The sequence below is a fragment of the Chroicocephalus ridibundus genome, chromosome 6 (genome assembly GCF_963924245.1).
Source record: "Chroicocephalus ridibundus chromosome 6, bChrRid1.1, whole genome shotgun sequence".
In the NCBI taxonomy this organism is placed as follows: domain Eukaryota; kingdom Metazoa; phylum Chordata; class Aves; order Charadriiformes; family Laridae; genus Chroicocephalus; species Chroicocephalus ridibundus.
The window spans coordinates 4010445-4027022 of NC_086289.1; the positions used below are offsets into that span (position 1 = coordinate 4010445).

Genomic DNA, 16578 nt, shown 5'->3' on the forward strand with positions numbered 1-16578 from the left:
TGGTGCATGTCCTCTGTCAGCTCCCGTTCAGTCCATGTCGCAAGTTATCTGCTGATGTCTTCCGGGGCAGGCTGGTTGGACAAAATGATTGTGTCCTAAACTTCTCCACTGGAGCGGTAGGAATCCCGCCCATCTTGTATATTGATTTTTATTGGTCAGTGTAATTAGGCAATGCCTAATTGTTCTAGGGAACCATGAAGATCAAACCTTGGACCCTGTAGTTGGGCACCTTTTGCAAACATGCCTGGCTCTCACTCCCCGACACTCGGACCTGAGCGTGTGTCCAGCACCGCGCTCGGCTGTTCTGAATTTTGAGGTCAACATGGCAAGAGAGATGTCGCATCTACAGCAGTGTGCTGCTTGTAGGGACTTTGAGCGAGGAGGCAGCTTCTTTGGCTCTACCTGAAAGCAAGGAGCGTTCACAAAGCATGCTTGTAACACAACCCTTGTGAGAAGAATTGTTTAACAAATAGCCAGATAATCTAGTTTGCCTTTTCCACAGTGTTTTAGTTTGCCCTGTGCTGGCAGTCAGCCTTTCCCAGGTTTAACCTTGCACAGAAGATTTTATCTTGCAAGTCTGCAGAGACGGCTGCTGGTTGTGGAAAACGTCACTGACTTACCAAGTGGATTACTGGGCAAAATCGATTTTACTTGGTACATTCATATGCTGAAAAGCGACATAATAGTGTCTGCTGTGCTTCCACACCAGCGAGGGGTAAGTGCCCCAACATGTGTTAGAGACCCTACACTAGTCTGAGAGGCGACTGAGCGTTTTGGATGATATTCATCACCGGCGTAATTCTGATGGCATCGTTTTGGCTGACTGAACAGGACCTGCAGAAATGCCTTAGGTACCCATGCTGGTGTATATTTTGCGGCTGTCTTTACTTAAGTGTTAAACATTCCCTGTGAGCAATGAGAGCGGAGACCTTCCCCATGCTCCTTGCAGCTTCTTTGGTTGATATATGGTGTTTTCCCTCCTTTTTGTCAAAGTGTCCTCTGTTCCAGAGATAATGCAATTGCTATGCAGTGCCGTGCAAATACTCTTCTGTATTTGTATCTCTTTTCTATTTAATTATACTGTATAAATGTCCTCGGTAAATTTGATAAGTTGGGTGAAGGATATTGATTTTCGAGTCTCTCTTGTGCAGGGCTCCTTGTAGTAGCGGCAGCCGTTCCCCAGCCCTGTTTCCCGAGGAGGTTTTGAAGGTTCAGCGTTTAAGTAGCTACAGGATAACAAAGGAATTTCTTTCTCTACACACCTGGTTGAGCTGCTGATTGCAGGATTTAAGGCCAGAGAGAAAACATTAGTGTTGGGTGCAGTTTTTTAAAGCACTAGACTCATGTCATCTGCAAAAGCAGGTGGGAAGAGAAATCAAGATACGGAATAGACCCATTGCCTTCATTCCTGCAAATAAAGCCTGCTACCAGCTTTGGGAAGAAATGGGAGAGGGATGCTCCCAGGCTTGGGGCAGAAGTGGGGGAACCCTGGGCTTGGAGCTGGGCAGCCCCCTCCGGCTCACCCCTCCATCCCCCTGCAGCTCACGGTGGGGCAGGAGGAGCGAGACGGAAACCACCAGGCATGTGGGAGGTGGAAAGGAGGAGAGGGAATTTGCAGGGTTAAAACGGGAGGACCAACGGTCTATTTTTAACTGCAGTTTTGAATGTGAAGTGTCACCGATGTTAAAAAAAGCTCCTGGTAAATAGTGGGGAAGATGCACGCGATAGTGAAAAGCCAGCTGCAGCTTTTTGAACTATTCACTGCTGTTTGTGAGGAGGCTGCGAACACTTGGTTAGTGTTAATGTTTTAATTTTCCTTTTCTCAGCCTGAGGTCTCCCTACACAAGGGACTTTGTTTAAACCATGCTTAGTTTTCAGCCTCTTAAGATTATTTTTGTTCTTCAAGAGGAAAAAAAGGGAGAAATGTAGATATTTGTGCACTTTCCTATTGCGCTTGCTTTCTTCACATTCTTTTAGAACATAAAATGTTTTCTTTTCCTTTTTTTTATGCTGAAAATTGGACCCTGATTTTTTTTCTGGCTAATTTCCATGTATTTCTCATACAGGATTTTAGCCTTGATCTATAATGCAGGCCTGTGGCTGTTCTTGCTAAAAGTTTGGTCCCGCCGGGGCTTTCGTTATAAATCCTTATTTTCAGTAGCAAATTGCTTTCTGCAAATGTCACCTCCAAGCCGGCCGGTTTGGATGGGTAGGGGGGCAGCGTCCCCACATCACTGGGCCCCACACCTCTTGTTCGTCCACCCGCAGCTCCCCACGATTTGGGAACCTGGGGGTTCGGCGTGTTTGCCCGCTGCATTAAGGGAGAAGGCTGGAACCACTGCGGGTCTATCATGTCAGTGATCCGTGGGATAATGCATCCCCAAGTAGTGGCCGTTTCTTTCTATTGTGTCACCGATCTGCGCATTAAAGGGACCCCGAGTAGGTGTTGCTACAGTAAACCATAACAGCTCTATAGGAGCCGTCACAGTTCATTGCATCAATAATCTGTGTATTAAGGCGTCCCGAGCAGGCCTCGGCACACAATGGACCGTTATGGCTCCAGATGAGCCTGTATAAATTTAGGTCAATAACCTGAGTGTTGTTAAATCCCGAAATAGCCTTGCTACAGTGAGCTGGCAAGACTTATAAGAAAGATGTGTAGATTATGCAAACCTGTGGTGGTTGCAGAGGATACTCTGACTTACCGCTAAAGGTTAGTGGCAAGAGAATTATTTAATCTTATTTATTACTGTTATCTAAACCTCTCTCCACTCACTTGGCTCCCTCTTTCCCTCTCCTTTCACTCCTCTGGAAATTAAACCGCGTAAGCGATGCTGCAAGAGCAGCAAAGGCAAGATGCGGAGGGAAGGATGGGGATGGAGGAGCGGGGACAAGGCAGCGTTTTGCGGTTGAGCTGTCCCGGAGCTGCCCCACGTCCCTCCGAGCTCTTTCCCACTGGAATTCATGGGAACACACACATTTCATCCTGACTGCACTTTTGCCTGACTCCTTGGGGCTCGGTCTTGTCTGGAGCATGGGTTTTGCATGAGGGGAGCCCCAAGGGCAGGAGGGTCCCCAGGGGCTCCCCAGACCCTTGCTTACTCCAAAAGCCACCCTCCATCCTCATTCTCATCCCTGACTCATTTCTTGATCCAAGCCCTCCTGGTCCTTGATGCCCCGTCACCTGGCTGGGCTTTTCTCCTCTTCACCGTTCTTAGCTCCTTCCTTCATTTCTCATTTCCCTCGGACAAGGCCCTTTTGTAGGTAGGTGGTGGGGAGAGGAATGCCTTCAGCACAGGACAGAGAGGCCGGTTTGCATTGTGGGTGTACGCCTGAATGGAGACGTAGCCTTGAACTCTTGAACTCTTTTTTTTTTTTTTTTTTTTTTGTAAAGCTGGTATGTGCTGAAAACAAACAGGACTCACTCCGATGGAAAGAGGTTGTATAGCAGGAACAGTTCTTGGACCACAAGAAATGGGGGTTTCCACGTTTCCATTCTGAGAATTTCCATTTGAGATTTCGCCAGCAGTCGGGCAGCAAAAGATGAATTAGCTGAGCTGTTAAAGGTATTACATGTGTTTCCCCCCTTGGAGACTTGTTAAACATATTTTCTTCGGTGATAGTAATAAGTGTTACAAACAAAACACAGTTTTCCCCTTTGAATATTCCTTTACACAGAGCATCATCTACATAAAAAAAAAAAAAAAGTATGTTAGGCAACATGAATAGCTTCAGGCTATTTTATTTCATGTTGCTAAATAAGTCAATGCAGATGAGGACTTTTTATGTAAGAGAGGCTTGTAAATATAAGCGCTAAGATAAGGGCAAATTATAACTCCAAAGATTTCCTGGAGATAGAAGAGTGTCACTGCTCCTTTTTGCTGATTCCAGTCCAGGCACAGCTCCCAGGACAGGCTCTGGGAGACTTGACAGGGAAAAAAGCTTGAGATACCTGTGATACAATGAGAAGCACAAGAAGTTTGTTCCGTACGGGTGAATTTGGTGTGCTAGTGGGGAGCTGAGTCTCCTGCTCTGCTGGACCATGGTGCAGCTGGGGCACGAGGGACTCTTCTCGTGAGCTAGCTCCATCCTGACTGAATGGTGGAGTCTCCTGCCAGGCAGAAGGAGAATACTCTCTCCCTCAACTGAGGCGTGAAGGTGTGGGCTGGTGTGCACTGCTGTCATCTTCCCTGGGATATGAGCATGCATCCCCTAAGGAACTGGGCTGAGGCCACCGAGGTACCTTCCCCGATAAGTAGCCATTGTCCTATGTAGTGTTTGGTCACTGTGGGACAGGGCCCAAGGAGAACATCCTGTATTGCAGCTCATCGCTGGAGCCACTTGGGTCTTCATGCAAGATTTAATTGTCTGATCCTGATTATGGAAGAATTAAGAAATTAGGAGTGAAGGGTAGTATTCCAGACCTGGTGACACTTCAGTTGTACATCCTGTAGGTCTGTAGGTGGGCTGTGCTGGCAGGGGTGAGGGTGCTGTCATTCATGTTCTTGTCTCACATCAACCTGTGATGCAGAATACCAGGTGGGAGTGGGGTGTCTTCATGGACAGATGGCGCAGAGGAAGGAAGTGCTGTGCTCCCCAAGTATCCCAAGTGTTTGCTTGTAAGGATGCATTCATCTGGTTGCTTCTTTTATTATTTCTTTTATTTGGAGTGATACAGAGTCAAGGACTTGCAAGAGTCGCAAAGATAGCTGGTCTTGGGTTTACTGTTAGTCTTTAAGCATGGGCACCTGAAGGAAAGCTTTGATATCTAGGGCCCTTTTGGTAGTCTTGCTATTGCTGCGCTTGCTGCTTTGAACTGTCTGTTAAGGAGGAATTCAAGAGTAAGTTGTGAGTATCGTGGCAGTACATACTACGTACAGATGTTTAATGAAATCCTGCAAGGCAGGAGTGCTGGGTGCTGCTGTAGTGCACCACAAAATGCAGCCACCAGCTCTGCCAGCCCCGTGCTTTTGGACGGAGACCGGCAAGGAAAGCGGGCTTGGTGGATTGGCAGCACTGAGTCGTGGTGATGCGAGAAACGCAAGGCTTTAGAGGGGGGCACAGGGGCCTGTGTGGTGGGAGGAGGGTATGGAGGTTGGGAGGATGTGGCTCTCAGCCACATGAAGATTTTGGTATGCAGCTCACAGTCAGGAAGTTTGGCCACCCTGATTACAAACATACGTGTATTTGGAGATGTATAGCGAGATATCTGTCTCTCTTGTCTCTCTTGTCTCTCTTGTCTCTCTTTCCTAATTTGATTTGTATTTAGATGGAGAGAGGAAAACCACCGAAACAGGGAAGTGGGTGGCTTTGTGTGGTTTCCTAGCCAGCAGAAGCTGAAAACAGTTTAAAGTTCACATTTAGCAGTATAGTAGTAACTAGAAGGAGACGTCTGAAGGTAAGTGGCCATGTCGTACCTCTTGTCAGTGAGGAGGTTGGATTTACTTTTGTTCAGCTCTGGAGATAGACGAGCTCTCCTCTCTAGCTCCGGAGATAGGTAGTGGTGCGATGGCACAATTTACAGTTTTTCTGAACTTAAAACATGAAGTGCTGTTTGTGAGAGTAAAAAGGATGAAGTTTGTTGTGTTGGAGTTAGGGAGGGGGAAGAAGTGAGCTGAACAAAACCAAACCTTGGAAGCAACAATAGCTGTGGACCAAAGTGTTTATTTAACCAGGACTTTTCTTCATAGCTATTTCATCTTATTTTCCTCTTGTCCTTGCTCTTGCTTGCTCATCTTTATACAGCATATGGAAAGGTTGAAAAGTGGCAATTACTAAATGAGAGTAGACAGAAACTGTTCTGCAGCAGCTCCAGATGGGGGTTAGTGATGCTGTGCACAGGCTGTGCCGGCGCTTCACTCTGCAGTATGAAATGCCCTCTAATGGCCAAGGAACTGCATAGCTCATCCCACAAACCAGCAGATTGTCATTTTTCTCGGGGTTTCGAATTTGGCTGTGCTGATTTTGGTACAGGAGCAAATAACGGCTTGAATAGAGGCGAGCTTTTGGTTATCCAGATGCACAACCAGCAAAGGTTCACCTCGCTCCAGCATTAGTCTTTACGATTAGTGAAAATAAGTAACAAGAAATTTAAAGAACTCTGGTAAAATGTAGAATGAGATTTTATTTTTCAGTATGGCAGGGTCGTTTGGAGGCTGTAAGATTATTTATGTATCATTTCCTCTTGTTTTATGTGAAAAGTTAAGAGTAGTTTCCCAGTCGGTTATGTGCTGTAGCAATATCAGTGTGCGCGTTATCAGTGTCAGATACTTAGAAAAACAAGATAAGAGAGGCTGAAGGAGGCCCGTGATTAATTAGTAGATGGATTAGGTGCTCTCAAAGCTAAGTGGATAATTTGGGTTCAGCTCCTGGTTACTGTTTGGCCCACCATCAGGCCCCTGAAGGCTGTTGGTGCAGGGTAAGCAGAGCATCGACTGGTTTCACTTCTGATGCCAGAAAGAGAGATGACAGTTATTTTCTTTAAAGCGATTTTCTTGCTGTCTGTTTGGGGTGGTTGTTTGTATTTTAGCTTTGGGAATGGAAGGAGTGCCAGTTCTGGTATTTCCTACTTTTACTTGAAGACTCACAGAGGACCTGCGGAGGGCTGTTAGTACCTGACGAAGGAGCATGCCTGGATCTTCTTTTCTCAAAGCCAAGAACTATTCGCTAATGTTGGAAAATAAAATTGGGAAAAAATGTTGAAAAATAAAATAGGAACAAAACCCCAGGTATCTTAGTCCTTTCTCTTTTGTACGGTGGCTATTGAGGCAACTTGAATATTGTCATTTCAGTAGGTCTTCATAACATCTGTCTGACTAGCAAGAACCCAAATTGGAGCGCGATTTGTAACCTGAAATACAATTCTTAAAGAAACTTTAAAAAAAAATCCAGATCTAAACAAAAACCTCTCTCATGCTTTATGCATCATTAAGATGGAGAGGAAGGAAAATGCTACAAACCTGTATGTCTTTTTTTCCTTTGAAGGGCATATATACAGATATATATATATATATACACACACACAAATAAAATTGTGATTCTTCTTTTACTGAGTCAAGAAGTGGCTTTGATGGAGTAGAACTGATGAGGGGTACTCACCATGACTTTCAAGGGCTAAAAGGAATGCAGGATCAGGCCCTCTATGTCATCTTTGAAGCCTTATTATTTTAGCACAGTCTGTATCTTGTTGCATAATGGTTTAAGATGTGGTCTGCATCGTTATGTAGCGTGTTTAATTTAGCAACAGATGTGCAGGCTCATATGCCGTTATGGTACATTTTGTTCACTCATATAATAGCAAGTTCTTCAAAATTGTTACCAGTTCTTCAGCGCAAGACTCCTACAGCATGTTATTCTGCTTTTCTGTACGGTGAAGAGCAGCAGAGCTCTTTATTTGCCATCAGCAGGTGCTGACGTGGGAGTGCCGGCTCACCACGAAGCACGTTTAACCTGCTGCGTTACTGTTTTCTCTCCCAGTGAGTGCGCTTTCCCCGGCAGTTTTCAGGGGAAGGCACCAGGTAGGCAGTGGAGGGGCAAGACTTTGGTTGTTAAGTTTCTGGGCAGAAAACAAGTGAGTCACCTAGACAAAAAACACTTAACTGCCACCCGCGGCGTCATCCAGTCATTCCCACAGAGAGGCCTTAATGCAAAACATCGCTGAACGCTCTGTGGCAGCAAAATCATACTAATAACTAGTAAAAGCATTAAACCTAATTAACAATGGTTTTGTAGCAAGAGGCCTGCCCTCACTGTTTTGAGGGTGCTGAGGGTCCATGGGGGGGATGCAGGCTGTTGGAAGCCTGGCACTGAGGTTTGATTTAGAGCCAAGGTAGTTTTTCCAGAAAGTGGGAAAAAGCTTTTTTTTTTTCTCCCCAGCATCCTATTTCCCATACAATGGCATTAAAAAAAAAAAAAAAAAGAACAACAAACAAAAAACCCCAAAACAACAACCCTACTCTTTTTATTTTGGCTAATGAAAATCTATGTTTGTTCTCACTACCCATATAAATGTTTAATCCATTTCTGGTTCCTGCTGGGCTATCAGGTTTAATGGTGTCTTGGCACTGTGAGTTCCCCATGTTGTTTTACTGTTGTTTAAAAGAAAACGTCCAAAACCAGGATCTCAAAAAGGATCGTGTTGTCTGTGCCTCCCCTTCCATGTGCCTCCCTCCTCCCCTGCGGTCGTGCCAGGGCTTTAGAGAGAGAAGGTGATGGGGGCTGAGCGGGGCATCCCACTTAAGGATGTGCCGCCGGCGTAGGGAGGAAGGATGATGACACAGTGTTCACAAAGTGTTCCTCCTGCATTGTGCCATCTCCTTTGTCCGCTTCCCTCCCCTGTCATTATCTCTGCGTGTCTCCTTTCCTTCTTTCTTTTCTCCGCGTTTCCTTTCTTGCACTGAACTCCGCTTCTCAGCCCCTCCTGCCCTCCCCATGGCAGCTGCCGACGTCTGAAATAATCAGCGGTGGAAATGGGCAGCTAGTTGAGAATAGTTAACACCCGGTGATGCTGAGGCAGGGCTTAAACAGTTCACAGTTCCGAGGGATGTTCTTGCATTGAAATCTCAATTCAAGTGTGATTGAGCTTTGGAAATCTGGACCTTAACACAAAGGACGCTGCAGGGAGAGTTGCCCTTGGCATTGACAGATACTAACTTCACCATTATGGACCACTCGGGCATCCTGGTCTGCTTCCAGCTGAGAGGAACGATGTCCTGCAGTAGTCACAAGTACAAAACCTTTTCTGGGAGCTTCTCCTTCCCAACAGCCTAGGAGATGTCCGATGGTATCATCAAAACATTTGGACTGGATTTTCCCTTGTTTAAGTAAGGAGTTGTACATGTGGGAACCCAGTTTAGATGTGAGGAAGGGCAGAAATTTTCCTTTGTTGTTTGGAAATGGGAGCTTTTGCGGTTCGTGGAGCCAGGAGTTCCCTGTAGTAGGGAATCTCCGTTTTGTTGATGGCATATTTTGTAGAGGGTAGAAAATGTAGTTGGAAACTGTGAGCAACACGATTTTGACTCCACTGAGGATCTGGGAGTGTGTGTGTGCTTTTTTTGATTGTTTAGAAAAATGCTTGTATTTGAAGTTAAAGAGGAGTCACACTTAACCTATGACCATGTATTCATTGGCAGAAGTAGTGTGTTCGTACCACTTGTTCATTCACACCTTAAAAGGCAGCAATCGCGGATTTATTGCATCCTTGCCGATGAGCTGCATTTTGGGCAAAACTCACAGGTCCTTTCATGATGCTTGCCACAGCCTGCGGCGCTGCAGCGGGGCTGTGTCCTTGCGTCAGCGTCGTCTTGTCGCAAAATGGGGTGTAGGGGACACCATTCCGCTTTCCCGGAGCTGGGCGCAGAGAGGGAACACATGAGACACAGTTTGTATAGAGTGGTGGCTCTTAGTCACCTGCTGGGTGCCACGGTGTTTGATGATGCCTGTGACGGATACTTTAAAATAGACGTTCCCTATTTATGTTCGTGTTCCTGTGCTACCTACGTATGCCATGAAAAGACGATAGAACAGTGCTAGTTGAGAGAGAGCTTAGAAGACAACACATTCTTTGTGAAGTCACCTTTCTCTTCTTTTTGTCTAACAGTGCATTTTATTCGGGAAAATCACTTTTTCTTTCTTTCCGTTTTCCATCTAAAGCAGGAAAAACAAGCCCTGCTACAGCTTTCTCTGCTCTCATTTTCTGGCTCATGGATTGTGGTATTTAACGGGCAGTATTAAGAAGCTATTTAAATGTGTTACGTCAGGATTGGGTTTTTTCCTCAAACATTGTGTTTGAGTACGTTCCTTCTTTAAATAAATAAAGAACTGCTGGACTATCATTGTGTCCGAGGGTTTTCAAGAAAATTTACATTTTGAAAGACACTGTTGGAGGCTAACATGGCCATGCAATTACTGTATGTAAATCACTTCACTTGTTTCCTAATCTTGCTGAAGATGAAGTACAATTTTTGTGCGTGCGCCTCTCTCACTCAAATTTCCTTACACAATGAGGTTTTCTTGTATTTTAATTGCTGACCATGATTTTTGTCCTGCGTAGCCTGATTATATTTATTTTATTGTGGGGGACATTTAGCCTTACGATTGTTTTGAGATTGGGTTGGATGGAGAAATCATTGAGGATAGACTGAAGTTGGGTGCGCAACTAATTGCGTCCTCCATCCCACAAATGGAAGAACTGCTTTCTTAATTACAGCTTCATACCAAGGCTGGGGAGTATCCGCTTGTTTCTGTGCCCTGCACATCTGCTTTTCTCCATTTTATCCATCCCTGCCAGATCCTGCTCAGCAGCTCCTGCCACATTTCTAATAAGTCTTCTGAGTTGGGCTTTTATTGCTGGTTGATATCATCGTGGACACCTGTCAGACAAAGCTGGAATAGTTAACATCATTAGGAAGAAGTTCATTCATGGGCATTACATTAAGCTGCGTGGGATTCTGATAATATGAGCAGTAATTTCTCTGATTGTTATTAGTTTCTTTTGTAGAAAGTTTTCCTCCAGGGAGTAATGCAGGGAATTGAGATGGTAAGAGAAAAGAACTCTAATGGAAGCATTTGTCCATCAGAAAATGCACTCTTGTCAAAATTAAATACACTTTGCATATTGATTTTGTTGGGGAAAAAAGGGGGAACGAGTTGCAGCCCCAACATAATGAACCATTTGAGCATTTTCAGAACAAAACACTAGCTTACTTTCTCCTGGCTTTACTTTTTTATAACCTGGTGTTTCTCCCTAAAAGCGGAGTGGGATGTAATAGAGCTGAAAAATCATGACTGTACTTTTAAATGTTGATGATGGAAATGCTGTTAGCTACTCGGGCTTCAGCTACGCTAACAGTTTCATTTTTGTTGTAAGAAATAGTTTGACTGTAGCAAGCTTCTGCCTCTGGAATGGAAGTTTTCTGCTTCTTTTAGAATGTTGCATTAATTATTAATGTGAGTGGGAATCGAGCTCTTTAGCATCCCTATGTTTAAAAAAAATCAATTAATTATTGCTATAAATCTCAGAGATTATGCTGCAGTTGTGCTGCTGGGAAATTGGCCATTAACTACCAGGAAATCGCCTATCTTCCCTTAGTCAGAATTCAGTTGTACCAACACAACCCTTTTCCTTTTATAAATTAACTATCAATGTGATGCATAATTGATAACCATTTATAATAATAACAATAATCTCCATGAAATTGTCATCTTGGTATGCGGCGGCTTTGTTAGAGCCCTCATCCCTCACATGCTCAGCCTCGCCTATTGCGTTTGTTAACTGGGTTTTCTGGGCAGTTATTGCTGCCCTGGCGTGGTTTTAGGAGAGCCGTAAGCTGTTGCAGAGGAATAAAACGCAAGGTAGAAACGCCTGACCGGACTATGTGAATGTGAAGAACCTGAAGTGTTTCAAGAAGACGGGTTAAGTGTTGCTATCGCTGCTCTACAGAAGGGGAAGCAGAAGTCGAGGTTACAGACGTTGCCCAAGGTCAATTTTTGGATGTCAGCCTGGATTTTTCTGATTCCCGATGTCTTGTTCTCCTGTGTCCTATATGACGTGAACCCAGCGGTTTTTTAGTTTGTCGTGAAAATTTTGTGTGCAAATAATGCAGTGTGAAAATTCACCTGCCACGGAGGAGCTCTTTGGGGGTCAGTTTGAATGACTCGTACCAAGGTTGTGGTTATTCCTGTCTTTTCAGAATTTATTTATTTATTTAACCCTTTCTAGTACTTTGTAGGCAGAGTGGTTGAGACTTTGCAGCACGATACGGATGGCCACTCGGGAGAGGATTTCTTGCTGTGCTTGCACTTGTGCCTGTCTCCCTCTTCCCCGTCTCTCCTTGCAAGGCCTCCAAAAATGTGGTGGTGGTGTTTTGCTTTGTTTCCAGAAATTACAGCTTTCTACTAATTCTGCTCTTTTGACACCTTTTAAGTAGGTTTAAAAGGGCGAGGGGTGGCTGGGGGGGGCAGGAGCTTCTTGAACAGGATGCTCCCTGGAGGGTTTGTAGCTCCTATCAGGGTCATCTGTCTTCACCTTAAAATATAAAAGAGGATATTGAATCACTGGTAGTATAGCATAACTCAGTAAAAAATTAGCGCGTGTAGTGTTGAATTGTTTGAATTCAGTTGTCAGCATGAGGTCTCTAATTGTGTGGCTTGATCCATAAATACTGTTGTGGAACTTGCTTTGAAAAGCTCATACCGGGATTTTACAGGGAAGCTGTTGGGTAAAAGTGCCACAACGGCACGTTCAGGGGCAGCAGCCTGAGCTCAGGTCAGAGCGTTGAGGGATTAAACGAACCTTTGGCTCTCTGTAGGAACAAAACCATCAGAGCTGAGAGGATCCATTTAGGGTCTTCCTCTGTGTCACCAAAATGCAGAAAAGCCTGCAGCTGTTGTCCCCTTGCAGAGCTTTTCTTATAAATCAGCCACACATACAGCTTTACGGGTAGCTTTATTTCATCAGCATTTAAAAGTGTGCCTGCTAGAAACGACTCTCGCACCCAAAGTTTAATGTTAGCGCTTCAAGTATGAAGGTAAGGACGGGCTACGGTGACAGCTGGAATTTGTATCAAGGTCTAGTTGCAAATTCAAGGTCTATTGATGACTTTTACAGGGTAAGGCTTAAATAAGATATGAAAGTGGTTTGTGTGTGTGTATGTGTGTAAAAGTACTGGAAAAGCAAGAGTTACTTTCCCGTTTTTATATACTCTCCAATAATCTTTCAGTGTCTGTGAGCCTACAAAATAATTTAATGGATTTTATCTGCTAGGAATAGGTTTTTAAGACAGAAATAAAACTGGGAAGGCCATACAGCGCTTCGGCGGTTCTTGTGTACAATGCTGTTTTTTCTGATCTCAGGGAAGATAAAGGGGCTATAATCTTGATTTGCAGTGTACGATGTGTGACCGGTGGGACGCAGGGGTTAGAATCATAGAATCAGAGAATGGTTTGGGTTGGAAAGGACCTTAAAAATCGTCTAGTTCCAACCCCCTGCCATGGGCAGGGACACCTCCCACTGGACCAGGTTGCTCCAAGCCCCGCCAGCCTGGCCTTGGGTCAGAAGCATTAAACTCGCAACTGTCCTTCCAGAAACCTGCTCTGCTGTTGGGGGCAGGCAGGTCTCACCTGGTCTGCCGGGAATCCTAATGAATCCTTTCGTTTCTCTGCAGGATCGACAGTGGCGGTATGCACGCCCATTCCTGTGAGTTTTCCTAAGCTCCTGGGGGACTGCTTTGCTTTTTGAATCAGAAAGTTGCAAAATACCGTCGAGAATGGCACTTGTGGATAAACACAAAGTCAAGCGGCAGCGACTGGACAGAATTTGTGAAGGTAAGAGTATGCTCCAGTTTTTCTGTAGAAGTTGACGGATGATTAAGGTAGAATATCTAATTTTTCCTTGGTTTTTACAGCATTTAGACATAAAGACATCCAGGACTAGATCACCTGTCCTCTGTGTTGTTCAAAATACAGTCATACCAATGTTGAAACATTGGCAAGGCATATACTGGTTCCTAATTTGAAAGTCATCTGTAGTCCTGCAAACAGGATTTTTGTTTAATTACCAGGTCTTCTTTTAGCCGTATTTCTACTGAAATGATCTAGTCAGTCCCAATTTGAAACACAGATTAAATTTATACTGTCTTTAGAAAAGAGTTGTGCTCTGTTAAATGTGCTGCTTTTGGGAGGTCTCCTCTGGCTGGAGGAAGAGCCGGGACACACAGCCTGGTGCCATAACTTTCCTCCCTTCCCTCTCCAAGCAGTGCCAGTTCCAGCATCCAAGACTTCAGTCCCATGCTCTCCTCGGGCTGGCTGCAGGGTTTGGGAAGCGCCATGTGAGGCATTTGGATAAAGCTCAGCATCCTCCACTTCCATGCAGCTGCCCTCGGCCTTCCCTGCGTCAGACTTTGCCTCGTTTCTCAGAGACAGGCAGGGATTTGGCTGTTTCAGAGTTGCGTCTTCACTCAGGAGGTGTGAAAGTAGACAATGTCCCATAATGTTGACTATCATCCTGTGGAAAATTTACAAGTTGTTGTTTAAGTATTTCTTACGTTTTGGGGAAAATTGTTAGAACAACTTCTCTTTCGTTGGTGTGCGGTGATAAGGCAGATAATGCTGTAAATCATTCTGTATTTATACTATGTTACAATGTCACCATGACTTTCACCTTCTATTTCAATTTTTCCAGCAGAAAAAGTCTATAGATAACATTTTCTATTGCAGTTCACATAGTGTAAGTTACTTATGATAGTAATCAAGTGATGGCAAACAAGCTCTGACATTTTGGTGTACGCCCTGATAATTCTCTCATGCAAACCGACACTCGTGAAAGTTTTACCATCAGCAGCAAAAGCAGAACAGAGTGTTATTTTAGGAAGAATATCTTAAGTCATATCTCTTAAAGAGTTACAGCGTTCATCTGCTCTTAAGGAGATGGATAGTGGCCTTCAGGGTAACAATTTGCATTATTACTTGAATGCCAACAAGGTGAAATAGGCTTTGCTCGTGGATGAAAGCGCCGAGCTCACAGGGGAGCTGCATGGCGTCTGTTCGTGCAAAATGTGTGGGGTTTGTGGAGTTTCCAGTGAGTGTAAAATGCTGATCAGCAGGACTGGGTCGGTTTTGCCTTGATTTTTTGCTTACTCTATCACGTCGAAGTAAAACTCCCTCGCTGTTGCTTTAAACTTGTCGTGAGTTACTTAGCTCTATTAATTTTGCCCTGTTAATTTTGGAGGGGGAGGGGGGAGGCAAAGCAGAGAAGATGAGAGTTGGGAGGAGGGAGTATCCAGGGTGCGCTGCAGTGTGGAGCTGCATCTTTCTCCTATTGAATGTCATAAAAACTCAGGTGTAGTCTGCTATCTCATCTTCAAAATTTACTTTGAACTTGACTTAAAAGAGTTGTATCAGCTGAGCCTGGATTTTCAAAAGCTGCCTTCCCGGTTTGATGTTTACTATCAGATCTAGTTGCTGAGTGTACAAGAAATTCAAAAGGATCGTACGACAAACCTGCTAACAGAGCGTTAGATGTGATTGAAGTTTAGATTATTTTCCTCTGATATATGAGCTTTTTTCTTCTTTCTTGGTCAAAAGATATTCTTTTCTAATCTGTAAATGTGCAGAAGACATAACTTTTTAAAGCATACTTCGTCATTTGCCACTTGTTTTGTGATTTGGTTGAACTGATGGGATTCACCGTTGTAAGGCACTGTTGTGTTGTATTTATGAGCAACAGATTAGGACCGAGTGTAAGCAACATCGTAAAAATTACCTTGAAAAATGCAAAAAGCTTAGGGCTTTCCAAAATACTAGACTTGTAGGACTGTGGTATACTATACTGGCATCTCTGATGGCTATTTTTTATTACAAGCTCCTAATCTTGGATTATAGAATAATAAAGCCCTGAAGAGGGGCCATTCCAGCTGCTGTGAAAACACACTTTGAAAAAAATTAGCTTTTCTCTTGAAAGGTATACGGAATAATTGGTGAAAGATGATGAGAAATTAGGGAACTACTTCAGCAGGCTGATGAGAGGAGTCTTTTTGCTAACAGAACAGTGTTCAGTGAGAAGAATCTCCACTGCTCCATCGAGCCGAGTGCAATGTGGTCCAAAGAAGTCATTTTTAATGAGTTCCTGTTATGAAAAGCTAAATGTTTTGCGGTATGTAGGTGGATTTCTGTGCTTTTTATGCAGTTGCGTATACTGTACCATCCGTTTCACTATTCACAACACAAACCCTTGGAGAGTTTGCTAGGAAGAGACTTCATTCCACCCAGCAGGATGGTGGCAGGTCTGGAGGTGAAATATGCTCAGGCTGCGTGTTGTAATCACTATCCGTACCCCCAGATGATAATACTTAACACTTCAGGTCTTCATCGCACTGTACTAACTGCCACTGAAGGATTCTTCTTCATACGCACTTACTAAAAACGCAACTAGTCACATGTTGAGGGAAATAGCTTACAGACTGCCACAGTATTAAAAGAGTATATTAAGAAGCTGCAGTGTTTGTATGACTCTGTTAAACGTGCATCTGGCATGGAAAAATAATCCAAGCCATAAAAGGGGGTGGTGTCTTTGAAAATGCTGGTTCATAGCCTTTATGGGCAGGTTTATGAGTCTTCCAGGAAGAGAAGCAGCTCAGTCTCATTGCGTTACTCAGCTTGACCAGTTCCTCTGTTTTTTTTTAATATAGTTATGACATCTTTGTATGACGGTGTTACTTTTTCCTCTAAGCAGGCTGTTCGGAAGAGGTGAGCTCTTTGCACCAGGTAATGGATTTTGCTCTGTAGGAAAATACGGGTGGGATAGGGATGCAGACTTGAAGGGATAAAGAAATTTTATAAAGACATCTAGAGCAGTCTGTTAAGAATTAAGTGTGTTTGAGATGCCCGTACGAATGAAGCTAAGTCGGAGTGTGCTTGTAGTGATCTTGGCTTGCCCTTTTCTTTCTTTTTTGGCTGTCCCAGAGAGTTTGGGTGCCGATTCTGTAATTGGATCCGTGTGGGTGGAAAGATGTATCCAGTGAATGGCTGGGACTTTCAAAAATAATGTATGTGGAGTGGTTTACATAACTCTAGTTTGTGGAA

At 44.1% G+C, this 16578-nt stretch overlaps 1 protein-coding gene across 2 annotated transcripts in view; it reads left to right on the plus strand.

Moving 5' to 3' along the window:
* The window catches only part of CTBP2 (C-terminal binding protein 2), a 147451-nt gene that overhangs the window by 68827 nt on the left and 62046 nt on the right, over nt 1-16578 (plus strand). For both annotated transcript variants that reach the window (XM_063340258.1, XM_063340259.1), the window contains exon 2: nt 13164-13323. In XM_063340258.1, the coding sequence (XP_063196328.1) occupies nt 13266-13323 (58 nt within the window). In that variant the 5' untranslated portion in view covers nt 13164-13265. The remainder of the gene's footprint in view (nt 1-13163; nt 13324-16578) is intronic.